Source organism: Anabrus simplex, chromosome 6, assembly GCF_040414725.1.
Source record: "Anabrus simplex isolate iqAnaSimp1 chromosome 6, ASM4041472v1, whole genome shotgun sequence".
Classification (NCBI taxonomy): Eukaryota; Metazoa; Arthropoda; class Insecta; order Orthoptera; family Tettigoniidae; genus Anabrus; species Anabrus simplex.
In genome coordinates, this window is record NC_090270.1 from 93,841,421 (window position 1) to 93,864,147 (window position 22,727).

Consider the following 22,727-nt stretch of genomic DNA (forward strand, 5'->3'; position numbering starts at 1 on the left):
GAGGCGGGACAGGTTTTTCACCGGGTACTCCGGTTTTCCCTGTCATCTTTCATTCCAGCAACACCCTACATTCTCATTTCATAGCATCTATCAGTCATTAATAAGTCACTTTGGGAGTGGCGACCCCATCGTACTAACAGCCTATATCTACTTCATTCATTCCATCCCTGACCCGGACAATGACTGGAAAACAGGTTGTAGGTTTTCATTTTCATTGTTAATATTATCATATTATTGTCATCAGTAGTTAAGTGTTCTAGGTTAAGACTGGTTAAGTGTAAGAAAGGGAGTACATCCCTAACTTTGCCAGGATAAATAAAATGTTATTATTATTATTATTATTATTATTATTATTATTATTATTATTATTATTATTATTATTATTATTATTATTATTATTCATCTTGGTGCTCTGTTATAAGCTCAGCCATATATTTGTTCAATAATCCAAAGTTTTCATTGTATTCACTTTGCAAATTTGCACCTACAGTTAGAAGTTAAATCCTTCGGCCTTCATTGTGGACAGGTACTTCAATGCCGACGACAACTGTAGGCGCTTGCGCTGTATGCTGTACGTTCCAAGAATTTAGCATATGGCACCATAAGGAGGCAACGACTCAAGCCAACAAGCACCATCTTGTACAAATTACCATGTAACATGTAACGATATCCCGGCACATGTTTCGAACACAGTCTCTGATCATGTTAGAAGAGAAGTTCGTAAGCTGTTCAATTAATAGCCACCGATGTTAATAATAGAGTGCACACTATAACTCGGAACGCCTTTCGAATCTATCAATTGTTAATCAAAGCAGACGAGAAATATCACAAATGGATTGCCCATAAGGTCAATTATGTACTGTCATTTCACACCACAACTGACTCAGGCTTCTAATTAAGGAGTCGTAGAATAGCCCACTCAATATTAAATCACATCCAATCCAATATTGTGAGTAATCAACAGATAAAAGACTGATTGATTACATTCCCATACTCAAATACGTATAACTTGAACGCTGAAACATGACTACGTGCCCAATTTTGAGCATTTTACTAGTCGATGTCCGCCTCAGTAGTGTAGTGGTTTCTGTTATTAGCTGCCAGCCCCGGAGGCCCGGGTTCGATTCCAGGCTTTGCCACGACATTTGAAAAGTAGTACGAGAACTAGAACGGGGTCCAGTCAGCCTCGGGTGGTCAGCTGAGTAGAGAGGGGTTCGATTCCAGCCTCAGCCATCCTCGAAGTGGTTTTTCGTGGTTTTCAACTTCTTCTCCAGACAAATACCGGGAAGGTACCTAACTTAGAGCCACGATCGCTTCCTTCCCTCTGATTTGCCTATCTCTTCCAATTTCCCCATTCCACACAAGGCACTGTTAAGCATAGCTGCTGAGGCCGCCTGGGGAAGGTACTCGTCCTTCTTTCCAGTTGTTTCCCCCGACCATATCTCACGCTCCAGGACACTGAGCTCCAGGCGATAGAGGTGGGATCCCTCGCTGAGTCCGAGGGAAAAAACAACTCTGAACGGTAAACTGATTAATAATAATAATAATAATAATAATAATAATAATAATAATAATAATAATCATAATGGAGATCATACAGACCGCAGCTTTGCAATGAACTTATTGTTCATAAATGGACGCTACAATGCAATTTTATACACGTGGCTCCAAAATGTTAAATACTGCTAGTGTAAGATGTGCCTTTTACCGACCAACAACTCAAGTAACTAGCTTACTCATTCCTTCCTACGATACACATTGTCTGTCCATTCTGCTGGAGCAGTCTCACCTGGAGAGCCCATAAAAATGTTAAACAGGTACACAGACAAGATATCGTTATTTTGTCTTACTCCTTGAGGGTTTTATTATCCATCATAAAATCTCTCATACCAATATTTTTTTACGTCGCACCGCCACAGACAGATCTTATGGCGACGATGGGATAGGAAAGAGTTAGGAGTGGGAAAGAAACGACCGTGGCTTTAATTCAAGTACTTCTTTATTTGCCCGGCATGAAAATGGGAAACGACGGAAAACCATCTTCAGGGCTATCGATAATGAGGTTGGAACCAGTGTTGCCAATTTACGATCACAAAAATGAGCTAAAATGTATTAACCGGACGAGTTGGCCGTGCGCGTAGAGGCGCGCGGCTGTGAGCTTGCATCCGGGAGATCGTGGGTTCGAGCCCCACTGTCGGCAGCCCTGAAGTTGGTTTTCCGTGGTTTTCCATTTTCACACCAGGCAAATGCTGGGGCTGTATCTTAATTAAGGCCACGGGCGCTTCCTTCCGACTCCTAGGCCTTTCCTGTCCCATCGTCGGCATAAGACCTATCTGTGTCTGTGCGACGTAAAGCAAATAGCAAATAATAATAATAATAATAATAATAATAATAATAATAATAATAATAATAATAATAATAATAATAATAATAATAAGTGTACCGGGCGGTACACCTCCACGCCGCTTATTTAAAATTTGCGCCAATTGAAACTCCGTTGCTGGAGGAAGTCTGAACTTTATCTACGGTATTAATTTTCAAGTTTCTCAGAAGATGTCACTACTGGGAAATGTTGTAGTTTCAGAACTGGGTCGTTTTCGACGCATTTTTGTTTCCCTATTGTAAGAAGTGTGAACTTTCTCTTCTAGAGGACACTACTGAAGATCAACAATAGTGCACCCTAGTGCGAAGTGAAAGAACTGTTTGTTGGAGAAATTTTTATTTCAAAAGTTTGTTTCTTGTTAAATTTCTTTCTGTTATTGTTTAAGTTGGCTGTATACCCCTTTCTTTCCCCTTGTTTTGTATTTAGCCAATCCCGAATTTTTAAAATTAATTTCTAACCAATCAGGTGTATCTTCTCCAAAGGGGATATGTTGCTGTACCCTAGCCAATAAAGTGATTGTGGGCGGGTGTTTTTTCCCTGAAACGCCTCGAACTTTCCGCGAGAGTATATAAACTGCTGATTTTGGGGTCTCTGGGCCACTTCAGTACCATCTTTCAGTGTGTAAAGTACATAGCAGGGGGCGGGAAGCGCCTCTTTCTTCGGGGAGCAGTTCAACGCCAAGGTAATGGCCTTTTAATAACTTCTTTTCTTGCTTGCTCAGCAGTTTAACTCTCGGGGCGGGTCCGAAGCGTTTCTACCATGTAACTTTCCCTAAAATGTAAAGACTCTTAGCATCTATTCTCTTTTAAAGCTACATTTTGGGATAGAGAGTGCTTAACCCTCTCGAGCTCCCACTCATATTGTGTTGAGGTGAACTTATTTCTCACAACCGATTCTTCCTTAATGTAATGTAAATTGTTCTTTTCTAAAGTCACCTCTGTAGTATGGGATTAGCCCTTGCATTAGTGGCCTAGAGCCAGATTAGGTTTTAAAACAAATGCATTAGGAGTGCAGTTCGCCTCCTCTCAAATTGGTATTTTAGAGGCCAGGTAATTAATCTTTTCTCATTTAATAGGCCTCAGTAGGTTGGGTATCTTACCCCTGTGTTTATGTCCTTAGAGGACAGCTTGAAAGTCAAGTTTGGTGTGGTCTTTTATAGGCCAGAACTTTGAGAGCGTATTGCTCTTTTGAAATTTGATTTCTGTGTGCCTCGAGCAGGCTTTACTGTGTAATTTTGGAGCAAGTGCTCCTGGGCATGATTGGGGTCTTCTGCCCCTTTGTTGAATTCCTGTATATTGTAAAATTGGGCTAATTGTTCAAGTATTGTGGGTTTGGCTCTCGGAGCCCATCCGGTAACTCTGTAATTGTACATTCTCGAATAGTGGCCTTGCTACTCTGTACCTGCCATGCTTGTTATGTTATTTTGATTTTATAAAGAAAATATAACCTTGTTAAATTTTACATGAACTCTAATTTCGTAGCTTGAGACCCGTTCACACCCGCACCTTCTTTCACCTCTAACTACCACGGAATACTCCGTAAAAATAAGTATTAAAACTATAGCTTAAAATGCGGCTTAAGTTACAGACTAAGATAGCTTAAGAAAAGTCTAGATGAACACACCTAATTAGTGGAAAATGTCCAGCTACATGGATGAATGGTTAGGATGCTGACCTTTGGTCAGGAGTTCACGGTTTCGTTTCCCGGCCGGGTCGGGGATTTCAACATTTATTGGTTAATTCTGTAGTGACAGCTTGTTTTGCTTTATTGTTGGAAGTTCAACTTAAAGAAAATCATGGCTGTTAGTGAGGTGGCTGCCATGTTTCTGTACTAATCTATACAGTACTGAGAACGTTTCCAGAAGTGATCGCCTTTCCCCCCAGTAATATTATGTTAATGGTCGAGCGTGGCTCGACTTTCGGAGGGAGGAAGATGACACAGGTGTAGAATCTCTTGGAGGAAGAAAGTGTTTGTAGAGATTTTATTTGTAAATCTTGTGTTTAATAATATCTTCTCTATGATATAGAGTGTGGTGATAGAATATTTTATTTGTATTCCATGTAACTACCTAACCTGTTCAGTGTAAATATTTTGGTAACATATTGTATGTGTAACTAGTAGATTACATTTCTATGTTAACTGGAAGAGTCCACAAAGTTTGTGACGCGAATTTTTGAACAGGGTGTGTTGGCCTTTGTTAACTATGCATTCCAGAAATATATTCTTACTATTCTGGAAATGGAAGATTCGCGATCGTATGTATTCGAGAAAGGGATTTAAAGATAGCGACTGCAGAAAGAGTTGTGATTGGTTAATCTGGGCAAGCTCTTGTGTTCTGATTGGCTAGTCCAAGGCTAGATTTCCCCTTAAATGGGGCTAGGCAACATTTTGTGAGAGGTCTGAAGTCTCTGAGCCGTCTTGGTACTTGGCCTGCCGAGCCTGCCGAAGTTTTGACGTCATGAACGTCTCCTCGGTACCAGAATGGGCTGCCTTAGGGTGAGCGCTGTTTTTTTTCTGTCCGATTTTAAGTTCCATTTTGTTTTCTTTGGTCTAGCACAGGAGATTGCCCTAATCGTCACTATTATGTTGCTCAAGTGTTTGAAAGGTTACTCTAACTTCACTCTAATTTATTACAGCGTATTGTGTTTGCTCTTACCTTCAAGATTGTATTGCCAAGTTGCTTTGTAATTTGATGTATCGTATTTGCTGGACTCTTTGAAACATATAGGAAGCGCTTGTAAAGGAGTTTCTAAACTGTGTGTCTCTAAGAACATGTATTTGTATCTTACAAACGCTGTATCGCTATTTTCCGCATTGACTAAAACTGTTCGTAATTTATTTGTTTTGTAAAGTCCATTTTGTAAATAATATTTTGAAAATCAAAGATCACTGTTGATTTTTCCGACAACCGCAAACCTTGACATCTCCATGGCCCCTGGTAGGTTCCCAGTACCGCCCCACGTTCTTTGTTTGTTATCGTCAAGTTGCCCTCACTGATATATACTTCTGATGTAATGTTCAATTACATGATTATGGTGTGTATAGTGTTTAGGTATCTTATAATTTGATTTACTTTCCTCCCGTTGACTGTGTTGTGTAATCGCTGAAGTACCGGTTACAAATTCCGATGGCTCGGCGGTTTATTGTTTGAGCCGTCTTCATCATTAGAATTCATCATAGGTTGCCTCTACGGCGTCATCTTGAAAGACCTGCACCAGGCCGCTTCTGAGGCTACATGCCATCATTATAGAAAACTATGGTCCCCTCATACTGTTCATGCGACTGAAATAACGCACACGAACGGCCGAATGTTTTACAACTCATCTGTTATTAGACTGAATTTCTCATTTCCTATATCTGCAACCAATTCCTGACTGAAATGAGATGCTAACACACGGAGTGAAAACCCTCACTTTGGACACCCGTTTAGCATGGAAACCCCTTTTAATTGGGCATGCATTGAATGCACCGTTTAATTCCTTATACATTTACATGTTGGCATTCCTCAGTACATAGGACACCCCTCAACTCTGGACATTGGGCAACCATTAAATAACAGTTTGAACAGGTTCAAATTTATTTTATTTTGCTGTTTTGTAATGGTTTAGTGCAAGCAATTTTAACATTGTAACTGGAAATGCTGCCTGGTCAAGAGCATTTAAAAACAATAATGTTAAGGCAGAGAGTCTTTCTGTAATTTGACTGATAAATATAACAATGCAATCGTATTTACACGGTTCTAGACGCAATTTGCTGGATCCATGGTGCTTGGATGAACTTGTCTAAATAATTTATGAAATATGCTAACTGAGGATTTGGGATGACTCCCAGAAATCCTTCGAAGTGATTGTGAGACGATGAGGTTTTTAGTGATTTCGATAATATGTTGGAAGTCTATGATTATATTCCTGGTACAACTGATGGATTGTTACAAAAAGTTATTTCTTCTTCAGAAGAAGAATAATTAGTGTCAGTCCCAAGCTGTGCAGTGTATTAATGAGTTGGAAATTTATGCGTTTGTGTATAACCAATCAGAAAAGATTGACACTTTTTGGATCACGTAGGAAATTTGAATCTGAATGAGCACGTTCAAAACTGGAAAAAGAAAATGTTTTTGTGACTGATTTTGCACTTAACAGTAAATAGTGAATACTATACCTATAGAGTACAACATGCAAAATAAACATAGGACAATATAGTTTGCGTTTTAAAGAAGTGTGTGTAGGCGTGAAATTCGGTGTACTATACTGTATATACATTCAAATAACCATTGTTATCATGTACATACAGGTCATACGAAGAGCCTTCGTGGCTCAGGGGGCAGCGCGCCGGCCTCTCACCGCTGGATTCCGTGGTTCAAATTCCGATCACTCCATGTGAGATTTGTGCTGGACAATGCGGAGGCGAGACAGGATTTTCTCCGGGTACTCCGGTTTTCCCTGTCATATTTCATTCCAGCAACACTCTCCGATATCACTTCATTTCATCTGTCAGTCATTAATCATTGTCCCAGAGGAGTGCGACAGGCTTCGGCAGCCGGCAAATTTCCTATCCTCGCCGCTAGATGGGGGCTTCATTTATTCCATTCCTGACCCGGTCAAATGGCTGGAAACAGGCTGTGGATTTTCATTTTCAGTTCACATTAGCTCAGAGTGTTTCCTTTCCTGCACTGCCAGTGTACTTTTGAAATATTGTACACCCACTCTGTACATTAGACACATTTTCAACGAACCGTAGGTGTCCAACTTGGAGGGGTTTTACTGAAGTGCACAGAAATTACTAAGAATTCCACATTTTACACAACTGCATTGAAACAAAGCAAGCAGATATACTGGTTTAAACGTTGCCTCATTCCGAGACTCTGACAGCCAGGAAGCTAACCGATGGAATTCAGAGATTTCCCGAGTGACGGACTAGTTGATGGCCTGCAATGATACAATTCAGTGCTGTTAAAGAATGGGTTAAACCCGAGTGTATGAATGATGCAATTAATAACCGTTGGACTATTTTGTCAAAGGCCGCCTACAGTATGTCCTGATGATCAATGGCAGTGAATATATTCAATTCCATTTATAAAAGTGAATATAAAAATGCATTAAAAAGGGAAAAAGTCAAAAAAGCTCAACAAACTGAAATGTATATCTAACTCAAAATTTTGTACAAAATGAGTTTTCAAAATAGAACTAGCTATAAAATTGCTAAAGTGGCCACTCTGGCTGGAACTTACTCTCTCACGGATGCAACTTGACAGCCACGTGACTCAAACCGCGTAGCTACTCGCTCGGTTTCTGAGTATTTACATGACTAAAGCCTGTTGTACACGATCAAACTTCACAAGACTTCACAAGAATTTTCAATACTTCACAAGTGTACTTGCCAAATCCCTTACAATACTTGGCAAATCTTGAGAAGTCTTCAAAAGTCTAGGAGGTGAATTAGAACATGTTTAAATCGATCAAGGAATTGCCAAGTCTTTGACAGAAATGACCAATGGAGTTCGAGCATTAATGGTGCGCGCCATGTCGCTAGGCATGCTGGGAATGCCGGGACGGGAATCAAAACAACAAAAATGTCTGTTCTTCATGACAGAGGTATGTTGTGTGTGTGTATTTATTGCTAAGTATGTGGCTCATCCCTCTCCATATAGCCTACAGTGAACTCCATAGAGTACCACAATAAAAGGCATAAAACAGCAGCATACGAGCAGATTGCAAGAGAAATATATCACAGAAGTGGACAGCTTTTACGTTTATTACCGTACTGTAACCTATAAACAGTTACTGTCAGCAATGGTCGATTCATTGCGATTTTCACTTATTATTGTTATTACGGTATTCCTAATATACATTCATGCAATATGATATTAATTTCCGATGCATTGCTATAAGTTTTATGCAGTTAATGTGAGTAAATGCAATACAACATAACCTCTACAAATGACGTGATGGCAGTTAATACATTGCAAGAATTATGTTGAAGATAACCACATTAATATTTTTGCCATGAAAATTGTAGTTTATTACGTGTTTCTCTTCTTTTTAAGAATATATCTCACAGATAATCCAAGAACCACAACTGCTGTTTGCCTTTCCTTCATGTAAAAACAAAAGGTTATCAAAACTTGCCAAATCTCGCCAAACCATCAGCAACGTTGAAGAATCTTTGACAAGATTTGACAACTTTTCTTGTGAAGTATTGAAATGAAAGAAAAAACTGATGGTGTACAACAGGCATAATATCTTGTGAGTGAAGGAGACGGGGAACATTCACTATTATGTCGACGATCCATCCTCAACATGTATATACCGTATTCAAAATATGGATAAACTACGACGTGGAAACAATCATGAATGGGTAATTTGATGACTCACTAATTAGATCCGTGAACATCTAATGACTGAGCTGGTCCAGCTGCAGTTTATCCCGCACCAGTAATAGTTCCTCGTACAATACACTTCACACCTAAAACCTTCAGCAATGAAAAATGTATGAAGGATGCCTTAAAGAAATGCATAACAAATGATCTTCATTAACACGGGCAACTTGCATACATAACTAACTGGTAATGGTACAAAACTCGTACGTGACCCACTATCATCAAGGTATCTATGAGATACCGGTATAATGAGTTCGTAGACCACCTGTTTGGTATTGATAACGAGCAAAAGCAAAATCATCTCCCTACTGGCCGTGAATCCCGTTGGAGGGCTGGAAGGTAAAAGAAACCCGTAAATATGTCATATAAACACAGACGCAAGCTTTCGTTATTTTGTAGGACTCCAGTGCGAGTTTTATTAAGCACCACCGTATCTCCCTCCATTTGTTTTACGTTGCACCGACACAGACACCCGTAACTTCGTAAAGGTAACCCGTAGAGTGGTTAGTTCTACGCCCCGGTACCTTTTCCCCCATGAATTAACCTAGTCCTCATTTTTGGTATAGGCTAAGTGAACCTCAGGGCCATCTGGGCCTCCGAGAGTGGATGTCTCGTTCCTGAAATTTTTCGACTTCATGACGGAAAATCGAACCCTCATCCTTCCGGATGAACTGAGTACGCCTTTAACGCCTCGGCCAGGCAGAAATTTTAGCCGGAAGAAGTGGTTGAAGACGACCGGAAGCAGTGGTTGAAGACGACGGTGTACTCATTAGCAGCTTACGAGGGGAACCCGCCAAGTGTAAGATCCCGATTTGCCAGAAACTTCTCTAAGGGAAAGAGGGGCCGAAATAAGCGAGCACATGTTTCGGCTTATCCACAGATACTCGACCGTTTTCGATCAGGAAATCCGGGGGTGGCAGGTAATCACGCTAACCACTACACCACACAGGCGGACTTGTTTTTTAATACTTGTTCGTATTATCACCAGCTCTCAATCATTCGCAAGTTTACACAATGGAAACAATATTGTACCTACTGCATATGCGCATGATTTAAAGTGATTTGATTGGATCTAAAGATGTCCCTGTAGAACGAAACATGTCATTCTTTGTTTAATAGTGTGTATTATTACAGATATATTATATGTGTTAATGTTTTAGACAGACTGAAAAGCCTTAAGTTACAGTACAGAGATAGAGTAACATGGGCTAATATTTTAAATACGAGGGTTGTGAATAAAGTAGTGGTGACGTAGTCCAGACACTCGAAGGAAATAGAGCATGTGCAAATAGGATATGGGAGTGGCCAGATGGCGCTATTGTCGATGTGTAGTGTGCATTTGCCGGGCATCCAGTTGGGAGTGTTGTTCATGTGTGGCGTTGAAGTGAATAGTGTCGATTTCACCGCTCTAAAGCAAATTTTCAAAAAGTGATCAGTGTTCGTGGATTAAAATCGAGGTTGTCCGTGGCGAAAATACATCAGAATGTTATCGGGGATTACGTGAAGCCTGTGGAGAGAATGCATTGCCCTATAGGACGGTTGCATGATGGGTCAAGGCGTTTCGTGTGGGTCGGAATGAGACTCCGGATTAGCACCGGACAGGTCGGCCGTTCATTCCTCAAGATCTTCAGTGGTTTCGTTTCCGTAGACTATCGATGGACTGTCCGGGAATTATCCGTAGAGGCTAGCCTTAGTCATCAAATGGTGTGGCGCATATTGACGAGATGTCTTAACATGGGGAAAATTGCGTCTTGTGCGATTCCACATTCCTGAACGACGTGCAGAAATGGTCTCGGTATGCAATGGTTGGCATCCACCTGGACAGAAAGCGCAACGAAGGAGACGCATTTCTGCAGCGTATTGACGCCATTGATAAGACGTGGGCACAAGACTACGAGCCTGAATTAAAGCGTCAATCAAATGAATAACGTCACCCAGGTTCTCCACGTCCACAGGTATTTCGACAGGAACCCAGGTTATGCTGATTATGGACTACGAGGGTGTTATGCTGTGTCTGAGTGACAAACCGTCAACAGTGACTACTGTTGCCGATTTCCCGTTATGCGGTGCAAGCCTCCACGTTTATTGCGAGCCGATCACTCTGTTGTGTTACACGGAAACGCACGTTGTCGTGTCGCAAACTATGTCAAGCTCTTATTGCAGCGGTGGCATTGGGAGGTCTTGGAACACCCTTCGTAATCACCAGATATGAGTCCTTGTGACTTCGACCTGTTTTCGAGGTGGAAGGAACCCCTCCGTGGCCATTGATTTCCCGACGTTGCATCTGTAATCGCGCAGTAGACCGCTCCGTCACTGCCATCAACAGAGAACGCCTTGCCAACGGTCCCCAACGCCTTCCCAACATTTGCAATGGTAATAGTCTTTGCGGGTGACTACAATGAAGGAATGTAATGCAATTGTACTTGTTAATTCATTAAATATTGCTTTCTATCAATATTGTCACCACTTTATTTACAAACCTCGTATAAGTAAGATTGTGACTGTGTTCCTTCCTGACTTGGGAACACCAATATCTCAAAGTTGTTTCTTCTACGATGGCCTTGCCTTCCTCTGCAGTAATAAATGGCGAAGCTGATGTTAGTGAACTCGTGCCTTTCTGCCAAGTTGCGCAGCAATTTTTAGGCGCAGCCCTCAACAGAGGTGAGCTGCAAGTACCGTTTTAACCAAATACCACCCCTCCTGCTATTCTTAAATCTCTGGCACTACCGGGAATAACACCGAGACTTCCGAATAATGATATTTATTTTTCGTCCCACTAACAATATTTTTATGGTTTTCAGAGAAGCCGAGGTGCCGGAATTCTGTCCCACAGGAGTTCTTTTACGTGCCAATACATATAGAGACACGAGGCTGACCTATTTGACCATCTTCAAATATCACCGGACTGAGCCAGGATCGAACCTGCCAAGTTGGACTCAGAAGGTCAGGGCTGTACAGTCCGAGCCACTCAGCCAGCCAGGCCTCCGAAGACTACAGCTACACTTACGCTACGAAGGCAATAATAATAATAATAATAATAATAATAATAATAATAATAATAATAATAATAATAATAATAATAATAATAATAATAATAGTAAACCCACGGTGTAGGGTTAGAGTGCCTGTCTCTTATTCACAGGCCCCGGATTCGTGTCCCGGCCAGGACAGGGACTTTTACCTTGATCTGAGGGCCGGTTCGAAGTTCACTCAGCCTACGTGGTTACAATTGAACATCTGTCTGACGGTGAGATGAATGCTCCGGTCTAGAGAGCCAAGAATAACGGCCGTGATGATTCGTCGTGCTGACCACACGACACCTAGTAATGTGGAGGCCTTCGGGCTGAGCAGAAGTTGTTTGGCAGGCCAAGGCCCTTCAGAGCTGTTGTGCCATGGGGAGAGAAAGGATTATTATTAAAGGACATCACTGGTTATTGCTGTTCTGCACTTGTTGTTGAGATGGCCCATTTTGACAAAATATAAAACTCAACAAATACTAGAGTGGTAAAGGATTATACGTTACTATGAGCCTTATCTTGACATTGAGACCATGGAGGCGTGTCTTTCAGGATAGTATAAAACAGTGATACAAACCAGTTGAACGTTATCGAGTGCCAAGAAGCTTACCTTGACTTCTAGTAAACAAGCCTCACTCACATAGCAACACGGGTTCGTTACGCAGCATGGAGAAGATCGTGGAGTGTGTGCCTAATTTTTCTGAAGGTAGAGACAAGGAGGTAAGTCCTACCTTAATTACTATTAACCATCGAACTGTTAGTGAAAAAAATATCGCGCTACTATATAAAGGGAACTGTTTCACGTTCTCACGTAACCGTCACGCACAGGTCACATCTCCGTACCAGTGCGACACACGTTTCTTTCGGACTAGAGAACTTTACAGTTATAATTCTGCCACATTCAGGTAAAAGTAAATAAGTAGCACGTTTACAATATTTTTAGTACTCTCCACTGGCGGGCTGAGTAACTCAATGGTTGAGGCGCTGAACGTCTGACTCCAAATTGGCAAGTTCGATCCTGGCTCAGTCCGGTGACATTTGAAGATGTTCAAATAAGTCAGCCTCGTGTCGGTAGATTTATTGTGACGTAAAAGAACTCCCGTGGGACTTAATTCCGGCACTTCGGTGTCTCCGAAAACCGTAAATGTAGTCAGTGGGACGTAATGCAAATAATATTATTATTGTTATTATTATTAAAGTAAATAGGTCCAATTTTATTTATGCGTTGACATGGCAAGTAATGACATTCCTTCTTCTGCATACTGCATAAAGCCAACTTTCAATTCTAGTCTTTAGAAGATATCTTCAAGTCAACCAACAGTGCGCATATATATAAATGCATAATATTTATTGAGTGAAAATGAACATTCCCATTGATTTGTTTGTGTATTAGTAAATAGGCCGGCCCCGTGGTGTAGGTGTAGCGCATCTATCTCTTAGCCGGAGAACCTGTGTTCGATTGCCGGCCAGATCAGGGATTGTTACCTGGATCTGAGGGCTGGTTCGAGGTAGACCCTGCCTAAGTGATTACAATTGAGGAGCTGTCTAATGGTGAGACAGTGGCTCCGGTCTGGAAAGCCAAGAATAAGGGTCGAGAGGATTCGTCGTGACGACCACACGACACCTCGTAATCTGCAGTCCTTCGGGCTGACCAGCGGTCGCTTGGTAGGCCGTGGCACTTCAGGGCTGTTGTGCCATTGGTTTCTTTGTTCTTTGTTTATACGAATATTTTTATATAGAGTTATGTATTTTAACTCAGTGCCTAGAACCCGATTTTGCTATGCGTAAATATTATCCGGGTCTTCTAGCTGAGTCCGGCATTGCTTCCACTTAGTTGTGTCAGTCCTCTCGCTTACATTTTTCCTACATGACCTCCCTTGGTCAACTCTTGTTCTTTTCTGACACCAAAGGTATTAGATTTAGGAGGTTAAGTGTGTCTTTCATTTTCACGCCCCACATGCCCCTCTTTTTTAAAATTACAATTTGCTTTACTTTTCACCGACACAGATAGGTCTTATGGCGACGACGGGACAGGAAAGGCCTAGGAGTGGGAAGAAAACGGCCGTGGTTTTAATTAAGGTACGGCCCCAGCATTTGTCTGGTGTGAAAATGGGTAACCACGGAAAACCATCTTCACGGCTGCCGACAGTGGGGTTCGAACCCACTATCTCCCGGATTCAGGTACACAGCTGCATGCCCCTAACCGTACGGCCAACTCGCCCGGTCATGGCCCTTTCCTTTCGTTTGCCAATACCATAATTCTTCAAAGGGTCGAACCACCTTTTCTTCCATCACTATCAGTCACTACCGATCTGTATTTAGGGCAGTTGCCCAGGTGACAAGGTTCCCTATCTGTAGTTTTCCTAGCCTTTTCTTAAATTATTTCAAATAAATTAGAAATTTATTGAACATCTCCCTTGGTAAGTTACAGTACTCCAATCCCTCACTCCCCTTCCTATAAATGAATATTTCCTTGACTTGTCCACTAATTAGTATCATCTCCACCGCCAATTAATATTATCACGTTAATTTGTATATACTGTCCTTAAATGAAATATTTAGCCTATATATTTTTGATCAAAAAGAGAAAATATGAAAATGTTTCACGTACGTAATTTATAATAATAATAATAATAATAATAATAATAATAATAATAATAATAATAATAATGTTATTGGCTTTGTCCGACTCGTTGGCTGAATGGCTGGCGTACTGTCCTTCGGTTCAGAGGGTCCCGGGTAAGATTCCCGGCCGGGTCGGGATTTCAATCGCTTCTGATTAATTCTTCTGGCTCGGGGACTAGATATTTTGTCCGTCCCAACACTCTCATCTTCACACAACACAACACACTACACTACCAACCACCACAGAAACGCGCAATAGTGATTACATCCCTCCATATATGGTTGGTGTAAGGAAGAGCATCCGGCCGTAAAACAGGGTCAAATCCACATGCGGGATGCAGTACGCACTCGCGACACCACATGTGTGGGAAAAGTGGTGGGAAAAGAAGAAGAAGAAGAATGTTTTTGGCTTTACGTCAAACTAACTACTTTTACGGTTGTGGAGACGTCGAGGTGCCGGAATTTAGTCCCGCAGGAGTTTTTTTACGTATCAGTAAGTCTACCGACATGAGGCTGTCGTATTTGAGCACCTTCAAACACCACCGGAGTGAGCCACGATCGAACCTGCAAAGTCGGGGTCAGAAGGCCAGTGCCGCAACTGTCTGAGCCACTCAGCCCGGTGAGTAGTTTCTTCCTTTCTAAATCCGTTTACCTTCCAGGATTGGTTTTGCCCTCGGACTCAGGGAGGGATTCCACCTTTATCATCTCAAGAGCAGTGTCCTGGAGCGTGAGACTTTGGGTCGGGGTGTTGAAACTGGGTAGAAAGACCAGTACCTCGCCCATTCGGCCTCACCTGCTATTCTGACCAGGGCTTCATGGAGGGGGGGGGGGGGATGGGAGGATTGGAAGGGATAGACAAGGAAGAGGGAAGGAAGCGGCCGGGACCTTATGTAGGTACCATCCCGGCATTTGCCTGGAGGAGAAATGGGAAGCCACGGAAAACCACTTTGATGTTGGCTGAGGTGGGAATCGAACCCCCCTCTACCCAGTTGACCTCTCGAGGGTGAGTGGACCGTGTTCTAGCCCTCGTACTACTATTTTTGAAATTTCGTGGCAGAGGCGGCAATCGAACCCGGGCCTTCGGAGGTGGCAGCTAATCACAATAACCACTATATCACACAGACGGATAAATAGTTTCGCTTTACTCTGTTGCTGTTTTCGTGCAAGCAGGAACAGTAGCATAAATGGACCTGTATAAATTAACCTAATGAAAAATTAAAACGATGTAGACCTACACTAGTATTTGTGGTCGAACGATCAGAATTGCATGAACATTGACAGGAATGCTCAAATATATGTTCTCATATAAAATTACATAACCTATGAAACTCTGCTGTAATTTCTTGATAGATTCACTACTTTTGCATCCATCTCTTGGCACAGTCCAGAGCGAAATGTAGCTTCCACCGAAGTCTCAGTCTTATCCATGGCTGGGCTGAGTGGCTCAGACGGTTCAGGCGCTGGACTTCTGACCCCAACTTGGCAGGTTCGATCCTGATCAGTCCGGTGGTATTTGAAGGTGCTCAAATACGTCAGCCTCGTGTCGGTAGATATACTAGCATGTAAAAGAAGCCCTGCGGGACTAAATTCCGGCACCGCGGCGTCTCCGCAAACCATATAAGTAATTAAAACTATTATTCTTATTCAAGGCTGTGATAATATGGATGTTGTTGGGGTATGGGTGGTGCTCAGTAATGACATTCGGACCACGACCAGTGGGTCTGGTTGTTATGAAAAGTGTTACTGATAGGAACAGTCCTACTGCAGTAGCACTTTCTGGCCCAGTGAGGAAAGCAATGGAAAACTATCGCACTCCTTACCTTGCCTAGTACGCCTCATTTTAGTGCTGCTATTGGTTTTTGTGGTTTTCCTAAAGCTGCATTACTTTGGGTTGCCACGCTCTGTTGGTGGATTTACTTTTCAGAAATAAAAGTTCAACCAAAATGTAGTTGATAGCATATTTGAATTCGTGGTTGCGTGGAAAAAATATGTTGCCACTTTAAAATAAGTGGGGCCTAGCCTACGTAGATAATTTACAGATGTGTCTGAAACAGCGGAGATAACATGAGTTCCATGTTACTGGGAGTCAGAGCTGTTCTCCTGTCAAACATTACATTACAATACGTTGAAAATGACACAACATTACTGACTGGGATCCATAAAGCCTTCACTGAAGTTTCCACAAAATGCCTATATTCTGATTTCAGGGACAGAAGAATGGTAATCACATCAGTATCTTTACCTGTTCTACATGAACGACCGATTAGATACCTGAACACTGCGTATGGTTCAAGATATTCTGATGCTGAACGTTCTCGTAGGATGGTAATTTACTTTATTAGACGAGAGACTTCATCATTTTCTAAATCACCTTCCATTTTTCTTCTTGGATCAAAGACTGATTCCACATAATTTCGTGGATTATTTCGCGATTTTGCTTGAAGTTTCGTGTTTTGAGCGGAACTGCTAAAATTTCTCAAGAATCCCGCAATTTCGCGCTGGGCTAAGTTAAGGTACATCTACCGATTCGTCACCGTAGAGGCGTACGAGATAAATGAGAAGAGAGGTAGTTTCCCGCTGCTTTCCTCATCGAACCAGAAGTTGCTATTACATATCAGTCTGCCAAGCCCACTGAAATGCACGTACTACCCGACCCTACGGGCGACGTATTCACATCATTCGTAACAACGACTGGCTGCATCGCTCATACCTCAGTCACTTTCATACTGCCAAAGACATGGACGAGACTGAGACAGGAAAATGAAAATAAACTTTCTCTAGCGTCTAGCGCATACAGAAGACATAGTGCGCTGTCTCGTCAGCAAGGAACATCTGGGAGTACAGCGATTTTAACTGAAAACCTTGTGCTTTCTTCGTGTAATTCACATTTCACCTTCCATAATTAGTGTTATCTCTTACCCCAAATGGTATCAGGATCAAAATTTGTAGAAGCAAAAACATGGTCGCTTGTAAATATGTTTATGAAAATCATAAAAAGAACTTTTTAGGAAAAGAATAACCAACAAACAGTCCTAAGGAAAGCTTGACAAAAATGGTAATGGGAGGAAGACAGCAGAATGCCGTGATATAATGGTTGATTTCAGAGACCTCATAGGTAACACTTTTTATGTAGATAACCTACTGCGTTTACAGATGGTGGTTAGTGGTCTGGTAGGAATGATAGTTGTATTAAATGGTAAAGGACGATATTAACTGCTCCGTCTGTAGATTAGTGGTCGAGTGTTGGCCTTCAGATCTCAAGATTGTAGAGTCAGTCCTAGCAGAGGTTGTCGGAATTTTAAAGAGTGGAAATATATCCATTTTGTAGACTACGTCGTACGATATCTCAGTGTACAAGATCTCTGGTGGCACATCCCATATTCACTTGTAAGAATTAAGCAAAATTCTGCCGATGGTTGCCGAATAGAGTTCCATTTATATGGGTTCTGGAAGAGGAAGCGGGTGCTGACACGCTGATGGTCCAAGTGGCATCAAATCAAACTGCTTTCACGAAGTAGCCAATGTCATTCGATTATGTTAACTTCTTTTAGCTTTAAATGGAAGTCTAAGTTCTGAGGTTTCGAACAGAGAGAGGATCAGTTAAAAGGTCATGAAGTGCAACTGATAAACGGGCAAAGTTTTGAAAATCCACGATAATCAGAATAGGAAGGGATTGTCGACTAGAAGTTCGGAGCCGTCAATATTATTTAGTTTTCTGTACAGGCATTGGTTCGGGTTTGAGTTTCAGAAAAGTTCTTTATTTTGTATTTAATAGCAATAATTAACGGCGAAGAATCTAGCGAATTTAGAATTAGAATGACCACCAATGACTGGTAACATTTAGATTACATGTAGGATGTTCGTGAAAATCACGGTTACCCAGCTTAGCCTGGTATTGCTTCAACCGCTCTCTTTCTTCAACCTAAGACAATCCCTAGATCAACTCTTGTTTGACTCCAACTCGGACGATATTGCAGCACATCATATCGATGGCCTAGAATGAATACCTCGTATCTCACAAAGTTCTTCCTATCCATTATTTCCCTTAAGACTGGTCACGCCTTCCAGCCACATTTGGATATGCAGTCCATCAGAACAATGTTCGTTGGGTAGATTTTCCTATGCTTCGTCGTAAAGGAAAATGAACCTTATAAAATTTATACTCTAGGAGTTAGTAAATACGTCATGCAAACATACTGTCCTATAGTACGGTACGGTAAGGTTCATTTTCCTTCACACATCGGCATAGGAAAAAGAACACAACGAACATTGTTCTGATGGACTGCATATCCATGTGTGGCTGGGAGGCGTAACCAATCATAAGGGAAATACTGGATAGCAAGAACTTTGGGAGATACGAGGTATTCATTCTAGGCCATCGAATCTCAGGTAGTCTTTCATTGTCTCGTAATTAAAAACGCTTTATTTTTAACTCGATGTTTAACTCTTATTTGAGAGAGCTGGAAAATTGAAGGCACTGATGAAAGAACCAGACAAGTCCACTTTTGGCTGAAAATAATATTTTACGCCCATATAAGTGTCAATATTTTCCTCTTTCACGTGATAGGTGAACGGTACTACTCCATTCACATAATGCGGATATAGAGCACAATATGGACTTGATTGCGCTAACCGTTTGACTCAAGAACATGACATGTGATTGACGCTACACAAGATCTGCTGTAAAGATCTTCGTACACCCTGAACAAACTATTTCAATCAAATGTAAATGAAATGGTGTATGGTTTTTAGTGCCGGCAGTATCCGAGGTCTTGTTCGGCTTGCCAGGTGCACGTCTTGTGGTTTGATTCCCGTAGGCGACCTGCGCGTCGTGATGAGGATGAAATGATGATGAAGACACACGTACACTCAGCCCCCGTGCCAGTGAAATTAACCAATGATGGTTAAAATTCCCGACCCTCCCAGGAATCGAACCCGGGAACTCTGTGACCAAAGGCCAGCATGCTAACCATTTAGCCATGGAGCCGGACTTCAATTGAATGTAAAGAGTACAGATAATGTGCAATTTGCTATGTCAAAGTACAGGCTGTTTGAATACTCCACTGCTCACAATCATGTTGTGCGCTGTAGAACATAATTACCTATAAATCTTAATTCACCACGATTTCATAATTTACAAACCCTCAGCAACAATGACATTTCTCTAGGAAAAAAGTTCATAATGGACCCGTTGCTGTCAAGCAGAGAATTACATAGATGTTATTCAGCATACCAAGAAGTACTTCGTATTATACTGTATGTGCTACCAACATTGTTTTATAATCAGTTGATCTGTTTATAAGCTGTGAAGGCATCAGTTCTAATTCATCGGAATGAGAATCAGAATAAAATCGAGAGATATAATGTTTATTGGTATTTTAATATATACCTCTATTGTGATATACAGTATATTGAAGATTTGCTTACATCACGTAAACCGTACAGAAATTGATGCACACAAACAAGATAATTGTATATAATTTGATTTTAATTGTATTTGCCGAAAAATAAATAAATAAATAAATAAATAAATAAATAAATAAATAAATAAATAAATAAACAAACAAACAATATTTGGTGAAAACCCACATTTTTAAACCTGTATAGAATTACCTGAATTTGTACAAATTTCATCACAATGTCTCATTAATGTGTGCTTGTAAGCGAAATTTAGTTTACCAAGAGATTAACACGTTTCATGAATATTTGCGAGCTCTAGACAGTTTTTTTAATATTCACCTGGTGCTTGCATCAATTTATGTAACTGATGTACCTCACCAATAGGTCCCTCAGTGGATCAGTGGTAGATTGTCGGCCTCATTATCCCAAGGTCATGGGTTCTAACCCGGTAGATGTAGCCGGAGTTTTGAAGGGTGAAAAAAGTCCATTCGGACTCCATGTCATACGATGTCGGCATTTATAAGATCTCTGGTGACATATTTGTTGCTCACGCAGCAAAATTAATTAAAACACATGTACAGCCTCTCAGTCTTCAGCTTACGTTGACATAGAGTGGCAGAGAATGTAACTGAGAAAACATGCTATACTTTCATAATTTATTCCAAAATCTGCCTTTGTACGTACAGTAAGTAGGAGAGAGCTGGAGATCTATATTTCCACAATTCATAGCTCCGAAGCTCAGTACATAATATGTATTTTCTCTCAGAAATTCATTTTTCTCGTAGGTCGAGCAAACGTCAGCGTAAACCTGTTTCTATATTTCTCGAATTTCCGCAGGGAATATGAACCCATGACCATTGGGTTTAACGATTTACTAGTGGAACAAAATTTTCAGAAACTGATAATTTTGTTATCAAACAGAGGTTACGGAAATACTCGGTACTCAATTATCTAATAAAGCAAATGAAGTTAATTTTAAACTTTATGACCGATTCTATTTTTCTGTAACAGCTGAAATCTCTTGATTTTGTACCTTAAAGAAGCAATCAATAGGAGGATTTTTAATTTCGTTCTTTTTTCAGATTATAGATGCCATTGCAAACGCTATACGTAGTGCTCCAGGCTGCACGTTGTTGGATGTGGATCCTGGAGTATCTACAAACAGAACTGTGTACACATTTGTAGGAGATCCTTCCGCAGTGATTCAAGGAGCTCTCAGCGCGGCGAAGATAGCCAGTTCTCTGATAGACATGTCTCTCCATACAGGTATGTATTTATATTACACCGAGAAGAATGATGCGTGGAATGAACTTGTACTGGAAGTTAACTCTGTAGTAGTCACCCAAAAGTGAGGCGTTCGTTTGTTTATTTGTTTTTTGTTTGTTGGCTTGTTCGTTAATTACTCCGTCCTAAATATGGTAGGGCCCCCAAACAGTTCGTCCATCCGCTGCCATAGAAAGTGCCGGTGTCACTGAAAAGCTATACTAAGGATATGAAGAGTAAGGTAGTTTTTCCGCTTCATTTCTCACCGAACTATCATGTGCTCTTACGTGTCTGTTTTCTTCCTCCTGTTATTCTTCTTCTTTTTTCACATTTTCTTATTCTTGTTCTTTTTCTTCTTCTTAAGTTCTGTATATTCGTTATCAGATGTTGGTGACCCATATGGCAATCTTGTGTTCGTTTACCGCAGTTCGATCAGTTCAATGGATGTCCGATTCGTTGGCTGAACGGTTAGCGTACTGGCCTTCGGTTCAGAGGGTCCCGGGTTTGATCCTCTGCCGGGTCGGGGATTTTAATCTTAATTGGTTAATTCCAATGGCACGGGGGCTGGATGTATATGCTGTCTTCATTATCATTTCATTCTCATCACGACGCGCAGGTCGCCTACGGGAGTCAAATAGAAAGACCTGCACCTGGCGAGCCGAACCCGTCCTGGGATATCCCGAAACTAAAAGCCATACGACATTTCATTTCAGTTCAGTGGATAAAGTATCGGGCTCCGTGGCTAATAGGTAAGCACGCTGGCCTTTAGTCGAAGAATAACTTATGAAAAGGGTAGGAAAACAACACAGAGGGAATCGTCCACCTGGGCGACTGCCCTAAATGCAGATCAGGATTGATTGATTGATTGATTGATTGATTGATTGATTGTGTTACCGAGTATCGTGGATTTGCAGAGGTGAAAGAAGGTGCGGGGGTGAACAGGTCTCAAAATACGAAATTAAAGTTAAGATAAAATTTAACAAGGTTATATTTTCTTAGCAAAATCAAGAAATAACAAGAATGGCAGGTACAGAGTAGCAAGGCAACAAATGTACAATTACAGTATTCACAGGATTTGGGCTTCGAGCCCCGGACTCACAATTCTTGAGCAATTAGCCCAACTTTACCCAAAAACAAGATTCGACAAAGGGGCAGAAGACCCCAATTATGTTGAGGAGCACTTGCTCCCAGTTACAAAATAAAGCCTCCTCGAGGCACCCAAAATCAATTTCAAAAGAGCAATCCGCTCTCAAAGTTTAAGCCTATCAAAGGCCACACCAAACTCGACTTTCAAGCTGTCCTCCAAGGACATAGACACAGGGGTAAAAAGATACCCAACCTACTGAGGCCTATTAAGTGAAGAAACAGAAATATTACATGGCCTCTACAATACCAATTTGAGAGGTGGCGAAGCTGCACTCCTAATACATTTTGTTTAAAACCTACTTGGCACTAGGCCGTTAATGCAAGGGCTAATCCCATACTAAAGAGGTGACTTATATGAGAAGACAATTTACATTACGCTAGAAGAAACGGTTGAGAAAATAAGTTCACCTCGAAGCAATATGAGTGCGAGCTCGAGAGGGTTAAGCACTCTCTATCCCAATTTGTAGTTTAAACAGAAAGAATTGATACCGAGTGTCTTTACATTTTAGAGGAAAGT

The 22,727-nt window shown here is 41.3% G+C and overlaps 1 protein-coding gene across 1 annotated transcript in view; it reads left to right on the top strand.

Annotated features, from left to right (window-relative positions):
- The first annotated feature begins 12,362 nt into the window (after positions 1-12,362).
- LOC136875479 (formimidoyltransferase-cyclodeaminase) overlaps positions 12,363-22,727 on the top strand; it is a 209,270-nt gene continuing 198,905 nt past the window's right edge. The window contains exons 1-2 of the mRNA XM_067149026.2: positions 12,363-12,496; positions 20,884-21,067. Coding sequence (XP_067005127.2) covers positions 12,443-12,496; positions 20,884-21,067 — 238 coding nt within the window. The 5' untranslated portion in view covers positions 12,363-12,442. The remainder of the gene's footprint in view (positions 12,497-20,883; positions 21,068-22,727) is intronic.